The following is a 17,480-nucleotide window of genomic DNA, read 5'->3' as shown; positions in this document are numbered from 1 at the left end:
ATAATAGAGTAGTTTCACAATGTTCTTTCCAGGCCCTTTTTGCTAAGCACTTCCCTAGATGACAATTCTGGCCTCCTGACTGATAAACTTTAGGAGAAGTATACATATATGCAAAGCTGTGACTTTTTAAATATTTTTCCTTGTATAGTTTGATTGAAATTTTTAATGTGTGTTTACCAGAACACATTCAAAATTAAACAAACACATTCTTTTGAACAGATCAGTTAACACCTCTGCATGAATATATCTAAAATTATTTTCACCAATGTATAGTAAGTAAATAAATACATTTAATAAATATATGGAATCCTGATGTTGTGATGTGATACATCACAACATCAGGATTCCATGAGGTTGGAACATCAAGGTTGTTATTCAAGATATTATTCATCTGAGGTGGGTCCACTCAGCAGTTTTTATTGACCTTCTGGCCAAAAAAATTCTAGGAAGAACACTAGTTTCATAATTTAAGATAGTAATTAGTTTATTGGTAACCAATTAAAAATGCTATATAATCAACTGTATATTTAATTTTTATTTATTTATTTTTTTTACAGATACCTATTTTCTATTTAGAACTGAAATTGTTGCCTGTTATTATTGGTGCAGCTGCAGCATCATTTTCTCTCTGTGGATATTTCACAGTAATTTTTACAGGTGGAGCTGGAAAAAATGGATCTACAGTAGCAGTAAGTTATTGTTAAATATATTTCATTTAAACTGAAAAAATGAGGAGAATAATATTTAAACATTTGTATTCATTTATATTACAATATTAACTTAAGTTTGTAATTAGAAATTAAGCAAGTTTTTCTAAAATTTAAGATATTATTTTATAATGAAAAATTATAATTCATCATACATTGTATTTATTTTTTAATCAGTGAAATAAAGTAAAGCAAAATAAATTAAATGATTCTTCAATACAGTGGATGATTGGTTAACGAGCATAATCATGTTCACTACTGAATTGTTTGTTAACCGATTATCAATTTACCATAGATTTTTATGGTAATTTGATTAATTTGTTGTGGAGACCCCAAAAAATAAATAAAAAGTTATATACTTTCTTACTATGTTTATTTATATGTAATAATAATAATACATACACAGTCTTGCATTTTTATCAGTCTTTTTTTTTTTTTTTTTTCGTTTTTGGGACACTAAAGAATCTATCCAATGTTGATTATTTTTCTCTCTTCAGGGTTTTTTGGAAGTAATTAATAGCATTGTCATTGTAGAGATCTCTGAGCCCATTAACCTTAACCTGGGTTGGATGCCATTCTAAGACCATTGTTCTGACATCCTCCAACTTCAAAAGATCTTTAATAGCAGATGTTGGCATTGATCCTCTTTCATCTTCCTCTTTTCAGAAGAAAACACATCTTGCTGAGTTTCTTGGAGTTTTTCTGTTGTCAGATCAGTTTCAGGTTCCATCTTATTGTCACTTGTTATTCATATCATTGGTCATATGACTTCTTTATTTATAAAATAGTCTTTGATCAGAAGAGCATACACATTCTGCTCAGACATCACAAACACTGTAGTAACAGCACTCCTTAACTCAAATAAATAAACTCAAACAAATAAATTCATCTAACTAAAATGTTGAAGAAGCAATATCATGTGTTTATAGTAAGTCAAATGCTGTTTTACTTTGTTAGTGTGCCACACTATGGGATGTGAGGGTCAGAGAATTTGCACAAAGTTAGTCAGGAAAAATTCATGGAATTTAAAACAAAAATTTGAGTAGGAATTCTGAATATTTCATGTCCTAATGGAAGTTCATCAGTATGGAGAATACAGGATGGAGAATTTCCTTGTAATTGCCTACAAGTAAAGATCTATTGTGAGGGTACATTTCTATTATTATTGTAGTAGTAGTTAAATTTAAATTATCTGTAGTTTAAAATACTAGTTTTCAACATTTTTAATAAAAAATGTGATATGATATGCCAATTTATATTTTTCTTAAATTATAATTTTATAATTATACAAATAATCTGGCAACATTTAAATATGTATTAGGCATAAAATGTTTACTCTTAATTGATATATAGACTACAAGATCCAAACTGGAATCAGTAATACAAACAGAATAAACATCTTACTTGCTTTTCCAGCAGATTGAAATGGTTTCTCCAAACATTTTCCTAGAGAAGACTTCTCAAGAAAACTGGAAATGTTTGAAAAACCATACCAATCTCTGGAAAAGCAAGTAAGATGTCTATTCTAATTGATAAATAGATTATTATGCATCAAATATATAAATTTTATCAACTGGTTATTTTTAATTTTTATTTTAAGGGTACAAGTGTTCTTTCTCCTTTCATCCCTGTTGGATTAGTAGTAATTCCAGCATTCATCATATATCAAAAATCTGTAAGAAATGTTTATGAAAATCATCCTTGTCTTTATATATTAGCTTTTGGAATAGTTTCAGCCAAAGTCACTAATCGATTAGTAGTAAGTATTAATTTTTTCTTTAAAATTTTAAAACTTAAATAAAAATATAAATCAAGAATTATTTGTTATTTCTTTGAGAAGTCATTATTTAAATAATTTCAGTTATTATTAAATAATAAAAATAATTTAATTTAATTATTATATACTTTGCTTATATGGTGTGAGCTAAACATTTCCAGAATTTATTTATTAAAAATTGTACACTTATTTGATAAATTAACTTCCTTCATCACCTTCAAAGTAGTCGCCTGCTGCATCAATGCACTGGTCCCAATATGGATGTAATGCTTGGAAATACAGAAGTCATTTTCTTTCATTTCCCTTAGTGTATTCTGCATTATCTTCTTAATCTCATCTACTGTCTCAAATCTTTTTGCTCTTCAACTTTATTTTCATTTTTGGGAACAAAAAAAATCTGAAGGGTCCAAGTCAGGTGAGTATAGGGATGAGGAATGACAGTTGTGTTTGTGGAAGTCAAAATCTGGTGCACAACAAGTGAGGAATGGGCTAGTGCATTATCATGATTTGTTGTTCTGTATCTGAAGTTGTTTCTGTCAAACCTGTTCTCTAAGACAGGCTAGAACATTGCAGTAAAATAGCCATTCACTGTCTGTCCTTGTGGGACAAATTTCTTGTAGATAAGCCCTTTGATGTCAAAAAAAGTTCAACATTGTTTCATGTTGTTCCAGACTTGACATGCTTTTTTCAGTCATGGTGATTTTGGTGACTTCATCTCCAAATACTCATTTTAAAATTTGGTGGGTTTCCACTGCCATCTTTTCCAGTTTGAAACAAAATTTCATGCAATAATTCTTTGTTCCTTCAATTCAGTCATAATACCAATCACAAAATAACTTGTGTATTTTTGTGAAATTGTGTTTGATGTAAACAAACACAGTTTTCACAGCTGGGTGGTAACCAGTAGACTAGTTCCTTAGTTATACTGGAGGTCACACCTAGCTGCATAGCAGCATAGTACACTCTATTGAGGTGGGCTTGGAACTTTTGACTCGCACTTTGTATGCTTTATTATTTTAATTTTTTAATATATAATTAGTTCGATTTTAAATTTAACTGTTAACAAATGATTAATTATAAGAGGAAAGTATTTGTATAATACTTTTTTGTCTTTAAATACAGGGTGTCCCATAAATTTGTAAATAGTTTAAAAATTCATAAAAGTTGAAAGAATTGGTATTGGGTTGTTCGGAAAGTAATTTCGTTTTTTCCATAGAAAAATAAACGCAATATTCTTATAATAAATAAATATTTTATTGAATTATATATTGACCATTTTGGTCAAATATCTGTTGTCATTGTTTCTAGTAGTAGCATGATTTCATATTCATAAAAATTTTGATCCTTGTTTACAAAAAACTGATACAAGTGATTTTTGACATTGTCATTTCAAGTAAATGTCTTACAGTTTAAAAAATTTGTATAGACCGGAACAAGTAATAATCTGAGTGTGCCCGATCTGGCAAATATGGTTGGTGTGATAACACATCCCATCTAAGCTATAACAGTTTCTGACAAGTTACCAAACTTGTGTGAAATTTGGCATTATCATGGTAAAACACTACACTTTGTTTGTTCACCAATTCTGGTCTTTTCTATATGATATTGCCTTTGATGATATTGCTCAATTTGTTTACTCGATGGCAGTACACTTTCGAATCAATTGTTAAATTGTCTGGTAAAAGCTCAAAAAAAAATTTTTTTTTAATCCAACCATAGAGAGCATCTCTTGTTAATAACATGTGGAACCCATATATCGAGCTTTGAAATGAAACAAATTCATTTTAAGTAATAATAAACGGTTCAATTTAACAGATTTAATCTCTTAGTGATTTCATGTGTTGTTATACGGCAGATTGCTTCAATCAGTACTTTATTTTGTTTTCATTGGCTTCAAATGGCCATCCAGAATGTGATGTATCTTTGATATTAAAATTGCCAGAATGCAATTTTGTAAACCAGTTTTGGCACTGTCTTTCTCTCAACACATCATCTCCAAACATGCAGCACAATTTTTTTCTTGTTTGAACAGCATTTTGATTTTTTAGTTATAAAAAAGCAAAATATGCTGAAAATGATGCTTTGGATTTTCCATATTTGATGGGTCACCGAAAAAAAAAAAACAATTGTACAGAATCAAACAAAATTTTTTACAAATAAGCCTTAAAATGTCAGCTGTCGAAGGAAATAATGAAAATGTGGTTTAAAATAAAATTGGCTGGTAAAAATACATCTAATTCCTCTAGTAATAAAAATTACTTTCCAAACAACCCAATATATTTGAATGCAGTTTGCATAAAAGTTATTCTTGCAAAGGGGAATTTTTTGAGTAGAGAAAAAGAAAATAGTTCAAATTTTTGTCAATAGAGGGCGCTGAATGCAAGAAAATCACTGGAATTGTGCAAATTCGAGTCTTATAAAATGCAGGGTGTACAATTAACAGCTCATTTTTGAATTTTCCTGTTACTGGTGCTGACATATGGTTTTCATTATGATGTTGACATTGGTGGATAAAGCACTATTGGTGAAGTTGTTTTATCTCAGCCACGAATCACTGGCTGAAATTTTTTGAAGGTTTAGGACACAGAAGAGAATGAAGAAAGGTTCAGATCCAATCACTCCTGCTGGATTGGTTTCTATTTGAGAAGCCACATCGGAGATATGGACCTCTGATAAACATGGTGCACCACTGCATGAGCAATTACACAAACCTCTGGTTTCTTCGAAATGTTGTACTAGGGAAACCAATCTGGCAGGAGTGATTGGACCTGAATCTTTCTTCATTTTCTTCTGTGTCTTAAACTTTTGTAAAGTTTCAGCCAGTGATTTGTGGCTGAGATAAAACAACTTCACCAATAGTGCTTTATCCACCAATGTCAACATCATAATGAAAACCATATGTCAGCGCCAGTAACAGAAAAATTCAAAAATGAGCTGTTAATTGTACACCCTGCATTTTATACGATTCGGATTTGCACAATTCCATTGATTTTCTTGCATTCAGCGCCCTCTATTGACAAAAATTTGAACTATTTTCTTTTTCTCTACTCAAAAAATCCCCCGTCATGAGAATAAACTTTTACACAAACCACATTCAAATATACCATTTCTTTCAACTTTTATGAATTTTTAAACTATTTACAAATTTATGGGACACCCTGTATAACAATATTCTAAGCAATATTTTGATCAGTTATCAGTACAAATGAAACTGTTATCAGTTCACGTGTAATTTATATAAGATGAAACTTTAAATATTTAAATTTCATATCTTTTCACAAAAAAGGTAATTTGTTTATTTACAGCATAATATACAGTAAAAACATTTTCAATAATCCATAACTATTAATAAATTACAGATACAGGCATAACTCAAGAATCTTTGACTTACCTTTTTCCCAGTAGAATGTCTTTGACTTTTTAAACGTAAACTTCTTAAAATATATATCTGTCTCTATATATATTTTCGGCTGATTTTTATAGATGTTTAATAATATAAAAATATAAAACTAAATTTATCCTATAAATGGAAAAATTTATTTTTATATCCCAAAAACTCAACACAACATTTCTAACAAAACAATGTATGGGAAAAAGCTTCAGTTTTATTTAAAATACAATTGACAGAACATTAGAATAATATGTAAACATTTTGGAAATCATGCTAAGTGTCAACAAAGGGGATATGAGGTGTGCATCTTGGATGTTGGTGATTCTAAGAGATCTGCTGCAGCATCTTACCATTATAAATATCCTAGCTTCTTGTCTGCATTAATGATTCCTGGTGTAGCCCAAAGTTTTCTGAATCAGCCAACTTTGGGCTATATTAGGAATCATATCAATATCTATTATAACCAAAAGCTTAAATATGCTTTTCATTACCATAGTGAGATCTACAATTTACAGAAGTGTCAGACATTATTTAAAACTATTGCAATTTACTCCTTATTTATTACAAATTTTTGTTTGCAGTTTTTCCCAATTACTTTCTTTATTACTACATGTTATTTCTGTGTCATATTTTAAATGTAGTATTATGATATACACATTGTATACAGACTGTATGTTATTGCTTATAAAGTAACTGTTCTTGATTGACTAGTGGGCAGAAAGCAATGTTTTAAACATTTTATATATAATTTGTTACATATAAAACTTGAAACTATTTGACATGATATGCCACTTGTCCCTTTTTAATGTATGAACGGGAAACATACAAGTCAAGAGTGTTTTAATGGGAAGCCCACTCTCCGATATTTTTTGCAAGCTGGTAATCAGATGGTTGAAAAACAGCATCTTTTTAACATTTGAGAACAATATTGCTGAAACAGGAAACCAGATACAAACCTTTACAGTTGCTATGGTCTCTGTCTTAACTTAGAATAAAAAGGTCAAACAATGGCTCATTTCCTAGACTTCACACTACACATATGGAATGACCAAATATGTATTTCAGTATTCTGAAAACCATCATACAACACTTTGTTTTTATCCAAACAGAATCATAAGAACTGTAATCTTACAAGCTGGCATTTTAGCGCTTTAATTAAAAGAACATATACATATTCCTCATCAGCTAAAGACAAAATGAAGTATAAACATCTAAAACCTGATAGTTACATATTAAAGCCAAACAACTGCTCAGATTATATTAGGCTATGTTACTGCTATTATTATTAACTAAATGCTAAGTAATGTGGCACTAGAGGTAGGTATTACATGTGTTATCTTGCTAAATTTAATAATTATAATTAAATTAATATTTTAATTTAAAAGGTTCTGGAAGAAAAGAATTGACCTCAAGTGGGACTTGAATCCAGAACTCCCACTTACTGTGCAGTCACATTATCAGTTATACTACCCTGACATTATCTGATCTTTACCTTTAGAACCTACTAATTTAGATATGACCATACGTGGTTATTTATATCACTGGAGATGACTCAACACTCGTGGCCTATAACTCCCACAATGGCATTCATCTGGCTGTCACTTCTATGTCAGCATTGTATATATATGCATAATATATATATATAGAAAAATACCCCAGAAGCTGGAAAAGGATATAGATACTCACAGAAACCTTCTGTATTGGTTCCGGCAAATGTTTGTTTTTCACAAACATTTGCTGGAACCAGTATGAAAGGTGTCTGTGAATATGTATATATGTATATATATATTACAAATTTAAACATCTAAAACAATCATCATTATATATTAAAGTCAAACGATTGCAAGATTTTATCATGCTATATTAGTAGTAGTAATATAGCCTGAATAATTTGGCAATCATTTGGCTTTAAGACAGAATGAAGGAATTAATTACAAAGTACATCTTCCAAAACAGTCAACCAACAATAGAACTGACACCATACAAAATGGCTATATATAACTTATTTTTTAATTCTCCCAATATCTTTCACAATATGCGTATTTTTATTTCACTACTATGAGAACAAGTATTTATTTTAGTGTTTTTTTTTCAGGTTGCTCATATGACAAAAAGTGTAATGGAATATTTTGATTCTATATTAATTGGTCCAGGAATGCTCTTCCTAAATCAGTATTTTAATACTTTTATCAACGAATATATTGTTTTATGGTTATGCTTGGTAAGTAATATGTAGGTTATGAAATTTATTGTAATGAGTTTATTTTATAAATTTATTGATAAGTTATTAATAAAATTTCATTTTAATTGAAAATCAACAATTCTATAATATTGCTACAGCTCACTTTTCCCACCATGTCATGGTGCAGGGGTTGGATTAGCATCTTTGCTTATTGGAAGAAGGTTTCTGATGTGGATCTCTTTGATGTGAATTTTTTTTTTGTGTGTGTACATTCTCCTGGTCTGAGAACACGTGTTAATTCATTATCATTTACATATTTCAACCATGTTCTCACAGACTATAATCGTGAGTTCTCAGGTTGAGGGCAGTTATTATCTAGCACTGCAAGCTGCAGTGGTTGTATGTTCTCTGAGTGAATAAACACCCCTTTGTGTTCGTAAAGACTGGTTGCCGTTTGTCTTTGTGACAATATTGCAAAAAGATAGTAATTTAATAAAGCCAATTTATTTAGGTTATGTTATGTACAAACAACTGAACCCACACTCAGCAGAAAGAAATAATTACTAAAATCATCACTAAACACCTTTAGCTGCTGAAAAATATTTATTTGCTTATACACTAACTAGTAGCTAACTAGTTACAAATTCCCATGAGGCATGTTTGATCCACTTAATATATGAAAGTTTTATGCACTTAATTTTTAAAGGTTTGAAGCAGGTAATATTTAAAAGTTTGATGCACTTAATATATATACTGTATTTTATGGACTATAAGACGCACCTTAATTTTTAAGCAATTTTTTTTAAAAATGCCTATAAGACACTACGGACTATAAGACACACCTGAATTTTGAAGGCAATTTTTCGAAGAAAAAAGTGCGTCTTATAGTCTGTAAAATACGGTAAATATATACAATTCTTTATCTTAAAAACTAATCTTAATAAATCAATACACAAACAGGAAACAGAACACAATGCTAGTTAAAAATAATTATTTAGTGTTATTAAACATTCTATAAATACTTTAAAATAGTTTAATTTGTTTATTTACTTCACTGGTAAACCTCCATGTTAAATGTATCTGCGATTTTTTTAAACAAATTTCCTGTGAGTCAATGCGCGACGTTCACTGAGTCATGGGATGTTGTGAAGGTTAACATGCAGTGCAAGGTTAATCAAGGCATATAATAAGGCAAGACAAGACATATAATAATTATTTATACCATTCTGTGGTATAAATAATAAATTCATATCAACAATAAATTCCTATTACAAATAATAATAATTATTGTTAATTTAAAATCATCACTAGGGTGCCCCTAGTGGGTATTTTAGGCTTACCATTACAGATTACAGATATACAAATATGCATTCAATGGCTTATATATAGATGTTTTCAGCCTAATGCATTGGCCATCCTAAGGTTTGGAACACCAGTTACCAACTATTTCAAAATAGAATACATTAAATAAAGAATATTAGAACATAAAATTTTAAATGTTTGAATATAAATGTAACATTATAATAATTCCAACAAAACATAAATTAAAATTCTAACCAATAGATGACTCTATAACACATCAATTGAATCGGAAAGGGCATTCTTGGTAGCAGGACTTTTCATTACTAAAATAAGAATCTGACTGAGTGATCGGAATATTGACCATCTTTGCTTTTTAAAATCTTACAAAATATTATTGTAAAATTTTTTAATATCATGTTTTATTTAAAAAACAAAAGCTACCTTCTAAGTTAGAAGTTTGATCAAAATTCATTTTTTTTCTTTAAATTTTCAACTCAATTCAATAGCATTTTTTTTTTTTTAAGTTGCTTTTGTATATTTTAATTTTTTTAGTGTTCTGTGCCAATGTAGGAGAGTGTACAGCCCACTCTTATATATGTTAATGTTTTCTAGCATTCAGTACCAATGTTGGGGAATGTAAAATCTTAATTATCTCTGCCTCATCTTTTACCATAGAGCCTTTAGTTTGTAGCATCTGGGCTAGTATTGTACTGCAAAAGCTCTTTTTTACATGATATTGATGCTCTTTAAGTTTAACTCCCAAGTTTCTTTTGGTGAAGCCAATATTATTATTCTGAATTTTAATAATTGCATGTAGTTGCATTTAATTCCCTCTTACAACACGGCACTTCTACAACATAATTTCACTTCAACATAGTTTGAGAATTTGGGAAATCCTTCATACAAGATTTCACAACTTTTAAGTGCAAACTTCTCTATTCAATATTTTTTATTCAAGTAAGCATGCATGTTATCTCAAATTCACTCATGGATTTTAAAATATTGAAATTTTTAATTTATTTTATGCCTTTTGTCAAGTTTAATGAAAACTGACAGTGCAATTTGTTTCTTCCTTATCCTAGCCTTCCTATCAATCAGGTATTGTCGTCTTTGTATTCAGATTTCAGCCTTTAAAACTCACTTTGTTTTTCTTTTCTAGATAAATCTTTATATTTAGTAACTTTAAACATTTTAGGTAAATGTTATTAACCTGTCTAGGTCAGTAATCATTCATACAAATGATGAATGGAATACATCTGTATCAGTACTCACACTGTTCCGAACTCAAACAATTTGGTATTCAAATACAAATTCTGGGAAAAAAATTGCTCAGTTCTTAATTGAATAAATGCAAATTGCTAGAGCAAATTTTTTATTAATAACATATTTTTAAACCTCACTATCAAGGATTGGGTTAATAACATTGATTAATCTAGAAATACATTGTAATTTAGAGAACTAAAAAATGTATTTTTCTAAACCCAATGTGAACAACCACATTTCTTCCAATTGACAAGGACTAAGCAGACAAGAATATCATTCAAAATATTTTATTATCAACTCCTTACGTAAGTGCATTTTGGGCTTTAGCCCCTCTTCGGTACATGCTACAATGATACAATAAACTTAAACAATTATGTAAATTAAAACAAACATTCAAACTTTACATACCTTTATATAACAAAAATAGAATTTCTCATAAATAACATTTTTTGTAACCAATATGAACACTGCAGTTCTCTAAATTATGATGTATTTCTAGATTAACATATTTTCATTTTACTATAAATAAAAAATTTTATGATAAAAATAAATGAAAATGCTGCTGATATTTATGATCATGATCCAAAAAAAGGCTCAGAAGATGATGATGTTTTGTAAAAAGAAAACATCCTGGTTTAACTAAAATTAATATTAATGCATAATGCAGTACTTTTAATTGTGATTGTTAGTTAATTATTGATTGCTTTAATGAACATATTTCTCTTAGTAAGAAGAAAGGAATAATGTACTTCTGTTAATTTTTGGAATCTAACTTCATGTTTTGTATTAGTCCTTTGTTTTGTATAGCATTGATTTGCATAACACTGTATTTTTTTGGAATGTAACTACTATGCTATATGAGGGATATCTGTACACACCTTCTTTCACTTTCTTTAATGTATCTTTGTCCTTCCTTAATACACTGTAAATATTTGACACTCTCTTGAAAATTAGTTTAGAGCAGGGATGTCCAACCCGTGGCCCAAGGGTTAATATTTTTATGTGGCCCACTGCACCCTAAATTTTTTAAGTACGTTTTAATTTATTTTGGTAAAATATGCTGTAAAAATTATTCTTGTTTCACTGGATACACTTTAAAGTTGTAATGACGTAATTGTTGCTAGAAAACTGTACTACCCCACATGCATAACATACCATTGTGAACAATTCTTTTCATGACCGCTGAAAGAAATAGGTTGAGTGATTTCCATTTAACAAACATTTTTAGAATTAAGACTAGTACCAGTAGATATTGACAATATTATAAAAGGAAGACAATGTCAAAAATCAGATCGAATTTATTTTTATTGTGTATGAGTATAATTTTTTTACTCTCAATAAAACAGTATTTTATGTAATTATACATATTTGTTATTAAAATTCGATATTCACGTTTTGAACTTTTTAAAAGCATATATTTATATAAAGTACTTTTGTGACCCACAGATTATACCTAAATTTTTAATTTGTCCCATTAAGAAAAAAGGTTGGACAACCCTGGTTTAGAGTCTTTGTGGTCTGCTATTTCTTTCATAGTATTCTTCACTTTCTTGTTAAAGTAAACTTTGTGATTGTGTTGAGTCTGCCATTTTGAGTCTTTGGTCTGCTTCCTTCGTAGCTTCTAATCAGTCCTGTTATCATGCTAGTTTTGTATCCCAGGGTTTTTGTCATTTCTTTAATTCTACTAAGTTCTTTCAGTCTGTCATGTACTGTACATTACACTACTGCAATACAAATATGAGGGCCTGGAATGTTGCCAGTTTGTATCAATAAGGCTCATTTGAATTAGATGGAATGTAGGTGGGCTAAGTGTTGGTTTAACTTATACATTGGTGACCAAATTTCCTCTTTCAATTATGATGTTTGTCTAGAAAAATAGATCTTTAATGACACTTTCATTCCATCTTCAGTTTTAGTTCCTTGTTACTACCTTACCCAAAAATTCACTAATTCTTTTGTTATTTTTCTAAATGATACAAAGATTGCCCACATATCATTTAAAATACACGATATCTATCTTGAAATCATTTAAAATACTTTAATTGGAGAATATTTTTTCCTCTTGTTTTCAAAACATTAATTTGCATAACAATCGTGATACTGGACTCCCCATGGGGACCCCTTTCTTTTGTCTGTACACCTGGTTGTTAAAACTAAAAAATGATTTATAACACACTAAGTTGGCTAACTCTATCATTCCCTTGAAAAATTAATTAATTCTGGGATCTGCAGGAGCATAAATTCTATTAGTGCTTGAAAACATGATTCTGTTCTTTTTGAAGGATATGCTCTCTCAATGTCCATTATGGTTCCAATTTCTTCTTCCATTAACATTATAGTTTCATTTCTTCTTGTAATTTTCTAAACACCTTTCCTGGGTCTTGTGTAACTGATATTCTACACTCTAGTCAGTTGGTGATGAACCTATGGAAGTGTTTCTCCAGACTGTACATCAGCCCCCTACATTTTGCTTCTACTGGTTTAACTTCTTTCACTTCCTTATGCATTTTAGTGAATGCAAATACCCTTGGCATCTCCAGTTTTTGGTTCTGACATCATTTACAGAAAATTAATATTGAATCAAGCCTGTTTCCTTCAAGTATTTTAACTCTTCTATTGATGTTCTCTACAATTAAAATATATTGTAGAACTGGAAGAGATTACATTAAAAGCACCAACTAATATCTGTAATTCAGTTAAAATGAACCAATTTATTATAAGAACAAATATCTTTAATAATCATTTTCAGGTTATGGAATGTTACATAGAACAAAATTCAAAAAATAAAATGTAAATAAAATAGAACTTGTTAAATTCATGCTGGTGGTTGTATGTGTAAAAGAATGTTGAAGAAAAATAAAATGAAATTAAAATAAAAATACAAAACAGGGATTTAAAAAGTGCACGCACGCACACACACACACATATATATATATATATATGTATGATATAAGTACAAATAAAAGTAATAAATATAAAAAGAAAAATCAAAATAAAAGTAACTAAAAAATATAAATAAGACTAATTGTTCATAAATAGCCTTCCATGCATTTGATACTGAAGATGTGTTCTTAAAATTAATGACAAAACCATTCTTAGTCACTTTGTAAATTTCAAGCTTTTTGAGAGACTTGAGCTATGCAGGAATAGATGTGTTACATAAGAGACATGCATTATGAAAGGCTATATCCAGTCGTATTTTTATCTAGATTTTAAAAACATGATATGTAAATGAACTTCATGATTTTGCAGTGAAAATAAGTTGAAGTGTTTGAATTCAATTACCAAATTACCAAAATGTACTCAGCAAATAATTAGAAGACCATCAAAGAACACCTTAAGTTACTTTTGGTCATTGGTTTCTGACAAAATTAACATTTTAAAATAAAATTGTCACAATAAATTCTAAAAGAATACAAATTCAGTTTTAACTACTAATTTTTTTTCTGTATATGTTTTAGTTATTAAAAATTTTAGTTTTTGATCATTTTTCTCTGATTATAGATTAAGAGAGAGAGAATTTTTAGGCAATATACAGTAGTGAACCGAAAATCGGAATCAATTGGGGACGCGTTGTTCAGATTAGGGATTTGTTCCGATTACGGATTATGTACGAAAAAATATATTAACCTGTCCGATGTTCAAATTTTTCTTCGTTGCGTGTCGCTTCGTGTTGAATTTTCGTCGATTTTAAGTATAATGAAAATTTTTATAATAATAATCGAGGCTATCGTATCGTTAAAAATTATTTCTGCATTTTGTACAAACAAAATAAATATATTGAAGAATATAAAAACATGAAAATTATACTTTAGAAGTAAATTTAATATCAAAAATGTTCGATTTAGCACGACACAGTCCGACTGAAAATCGTGCCGATTACCGGCGATTCCGATTTATGAGTCTCTACTGTATTTGAATGTTCTACAATTTTTTCTTTTGTGTTTTTAAGTTTTATAATCTTAATCATAAAATATTCATACGGTGTCCCTATATATTATGTTGTATTAAAGAAATAAGTATTAAAGTCGGTTTTTATTTTAATGTTACCGCATATGTATTTTTTAATCTAGCAAGAAAGTATTTTTAACTTAGTGAAAGATTTTTCAGTTTATAAAAGAAATAGATTTTATATTCAGTTTTATAAAAGTAATAGATTTTATCTTAAAATAAAATAATGATTTTGTTTTCTAGGTGTATTCACTTGCTGATTTACTTCATTATTGCATTATTGTTTGCAATCAGATTTGCTCTTCATCTGCATATAAAAATGTTCCAAATATCCCCAAGACTTATTGCAGGCAAGTTAACTTCTAAACAGTTTGAAAACAGCTGTGTCAACTCCTCTTCACTTAATAATATTGATAAATTGAATCATATTTTTTAATCTGCTTGAAAATTTTATTTAATATTGATTTGTATTATTGTTCAATATATTGTCTTCAATTATTAATATAGTTTGTCTATCCAAAGTAATATCAACATGACTTTTTTAATATTAGCCAATGATCAAATATACAATGCTTTGTCTTGTTTAATTTGAAATAAATAATTTATGGTAGTTAAAATCAGAAATTAGCAATTTGTTGCTATAATTAGTTTAAAAATTTTGCAATTTCTTTGGCTAGACAAAAGATAGCTGTTTAATTTTAAAGAAAAACTTCTAATTTTTAATTAATTAACTGAATTTACAGCATTATATTTTTGTTATAAAAGTAGGCTTTATTTTAAATTATTTATTTTGTTTTTTCTGTTAAGTACAAAAACATCTATTCATTATTCCTACTTAATAAATATTTTTTTAAATAGTTTTTTCTAATTATTTACATTTAAAAGGTCCAATTATAAATCTGTGTTTATGGTTAAGAAAGATAATATTCGTTTTCACAAATATAATTTTCATTATGTATAAATAATTACTTATATATATATATGGAATGACTGAAAGTTTTGCAATATAGGAATATTATAAGATCTGAATCAAAATATTTTTTATTTATTTTTTAAAGTACTTCCTCTGGCCAAAATGCACTTATAAAGTTGCTTTTTCCAAAGATGAAAGCATTTATGTTTTGGAATACTATCAAAATACTCTATCACAAAAGCTTCAATTTCATCCTCTGTTAATTTTACAACTCCTCAAATGTTTTTTAGATTAAAAAATAGTCAGAAGTCACACATTGCCAAATCTGGTGAATAAGGTGAATGTTCAATGATTCTGATATTATTAGTTTGAAGGAAATCAACAATCTGCTTGGCAATGTGTGATGAAGCATTATCATGATGCAAAATTAGAATTTGAATTTTCAGTGACTCCAGAATTGTAGGAAGACAAACTGTGGTGTACCTATTAGCTGTTACTATGTTCTGTTCTTTAAGCTTAATAGCTTTCACCAGACCAATGCTACAGAAAAACATGTGACTTTTTTATTGCTGGAATTGGATCATCTTTATGGATCCATACCCAGCTTTCTTGACATTTGGGATGGTCATAAAATGGTATATATGTCTCATCATCTGTGACAATCTTGGAAATAATCAGGTGTCCATTTTGGTTCAACATCTCCAGTTTTCTTAATGATCCTGACGTTCTCTGACTTTTAGAAATCTGTTAACTGATGAGACCCATCACAACAGTACTTTTTTTAACCACAATTCCTTATGCATAATGTCTGCAACTGCAGAGGCTTCAATCTGTAGTCTCTTCTGTATCATTTCATAGGCAAATCTTTGGTCTTCTGCAATCATACATTGGACAACAGTTACATTTTCAGGAGTCACGGCTGTCTTCTGGTTGTCCTTCACATGGTTTATTACGGAAGGAAATATGACCCATCTGAAATTCTCTGTACCACCTGAACTACAGTAGTAAAGGATGAGACAACATTCTTAAAGGCCAGTTTCAATCATCATAACAGTCTTTGTCATTCAGTCCAACACAAAAATCATAGTAAATCATTGTATGAAGTACTTCTCTAGAAAATTCTATTGTTCTACTCATAATTACTCAGACTGGAGTGGAAGTATAGTTCAGAACCTTCTTAAATAAATCTCCAGTATGTTCTCACCTTTAGAATGACTAACATTTTCAATCCTTTATCTGCATCTTTGTCAGATCAATTGTTTCAGAATGTTTCAAACATTGCCGTAGACAGCGACATTCAGGCCAATCTATAGAACACCATTATCATTAGGAGAGCCAAATGATTAGAAACATTAGGGCTTTGGAATTGCTAGAAATATGTAGGACTGAAAAACAAGGGAGAAGTATTAATTTCAAAGAAGAAAAACAATTGTTCAATGCATAGCACAGATATTACTTTATTAAAACCACAATCTGATGCATTTATAACATTAAAATAAAATTTTAAGTGGTATCCATATGAATTGCTCATAATATTTTTTACTGCACTTTATAATAATGATGTCACACAAGAAATTTAAACCTGGAGACACATTAAATAGAACATTTAAGAAACATATATGTACGAAAAACGTTCACGATGATGATTAATTCACGAAATGCAGAATTTGCAATAATGTTTGAAACGTTCCAATTCTAGAATAGTTGACCTGAGAAGATCCAGACAAAGTATTGAAAATGTTAGTCATTTTAAAGATGATAAAGTACTGGAGACATATTTAAGAAGATTCTGTAAGAGGTTTTGAACTAAGTTCTATTGTAACTATTAGAAACAGGTCCTATCTTACTTAGATTAAGGGAGATTGATGAAATTTGTTTATGCATAATATGTTGTAGAAGTTTATTACTTAAAAAAAAAAAAAACAGTTTAATTCATCATGGATGATTTTCTTGTATTGCAGAACTTTCAGAGCAACTCTTGTATAAAAGAGAGT

The 17,480-nt window shown here is 29.2% G+C and overlaps 1 protein-coding gene across 2 annotated transcripts in view; it reads left to right on the top strand.

Annotated features, from left to right (window-relative positions):
* The window catches only part of LOC136976768 (choline/ethanolaminephosphotransferase 1-like), a 62,589-nt gene that overhangs the window by 21,307 nt on the left and 23,802 nt on the right, over window positions 1-17,480 (top strand). For both annotated transcript variants that reach the window (XM_067272134.1, XM_067272133.1), the window contains exons 5-8: window positions 558-689; window positions 2,308-2,466; window positions 7,971-8,096; window positions 14,817-14,923. In XM_067272134.1, coding sequence (XP_067128235.1) covers window positions 558-689; window positions 2,308-2,466; window positions 7,971-8,096; window positions 14,817-14,923 — 524 coding nt within the window. The remainder of the gene's footprint in view (window positions 1-557; window positions 690-2,307; window positions 2,467-7,970; window positions 8,097-14,816; window positions 14,924-17,480) is intronic.

This window comes from Centruroides vittatus, unplaced genomic scaffold (genome assembly GCF_030686945.1).
Source record: "Centruroides vittatus isolate TY-2023 unplaced genomic scaffold, ASM3068694v2 contig_424, whole genome shotgun sequence".
Classification (NCBI taxonomy): Eukaryota; Metazoa; Arthropoda; class Arachnida; order Scorpiones; family Buthidae; genus Centruroides; species Centruroides vittatus.
Note: the sequence above shows the minus strand (reverse complement) of the source record. Positions and strands in the feature narration are given on the sequence as shown.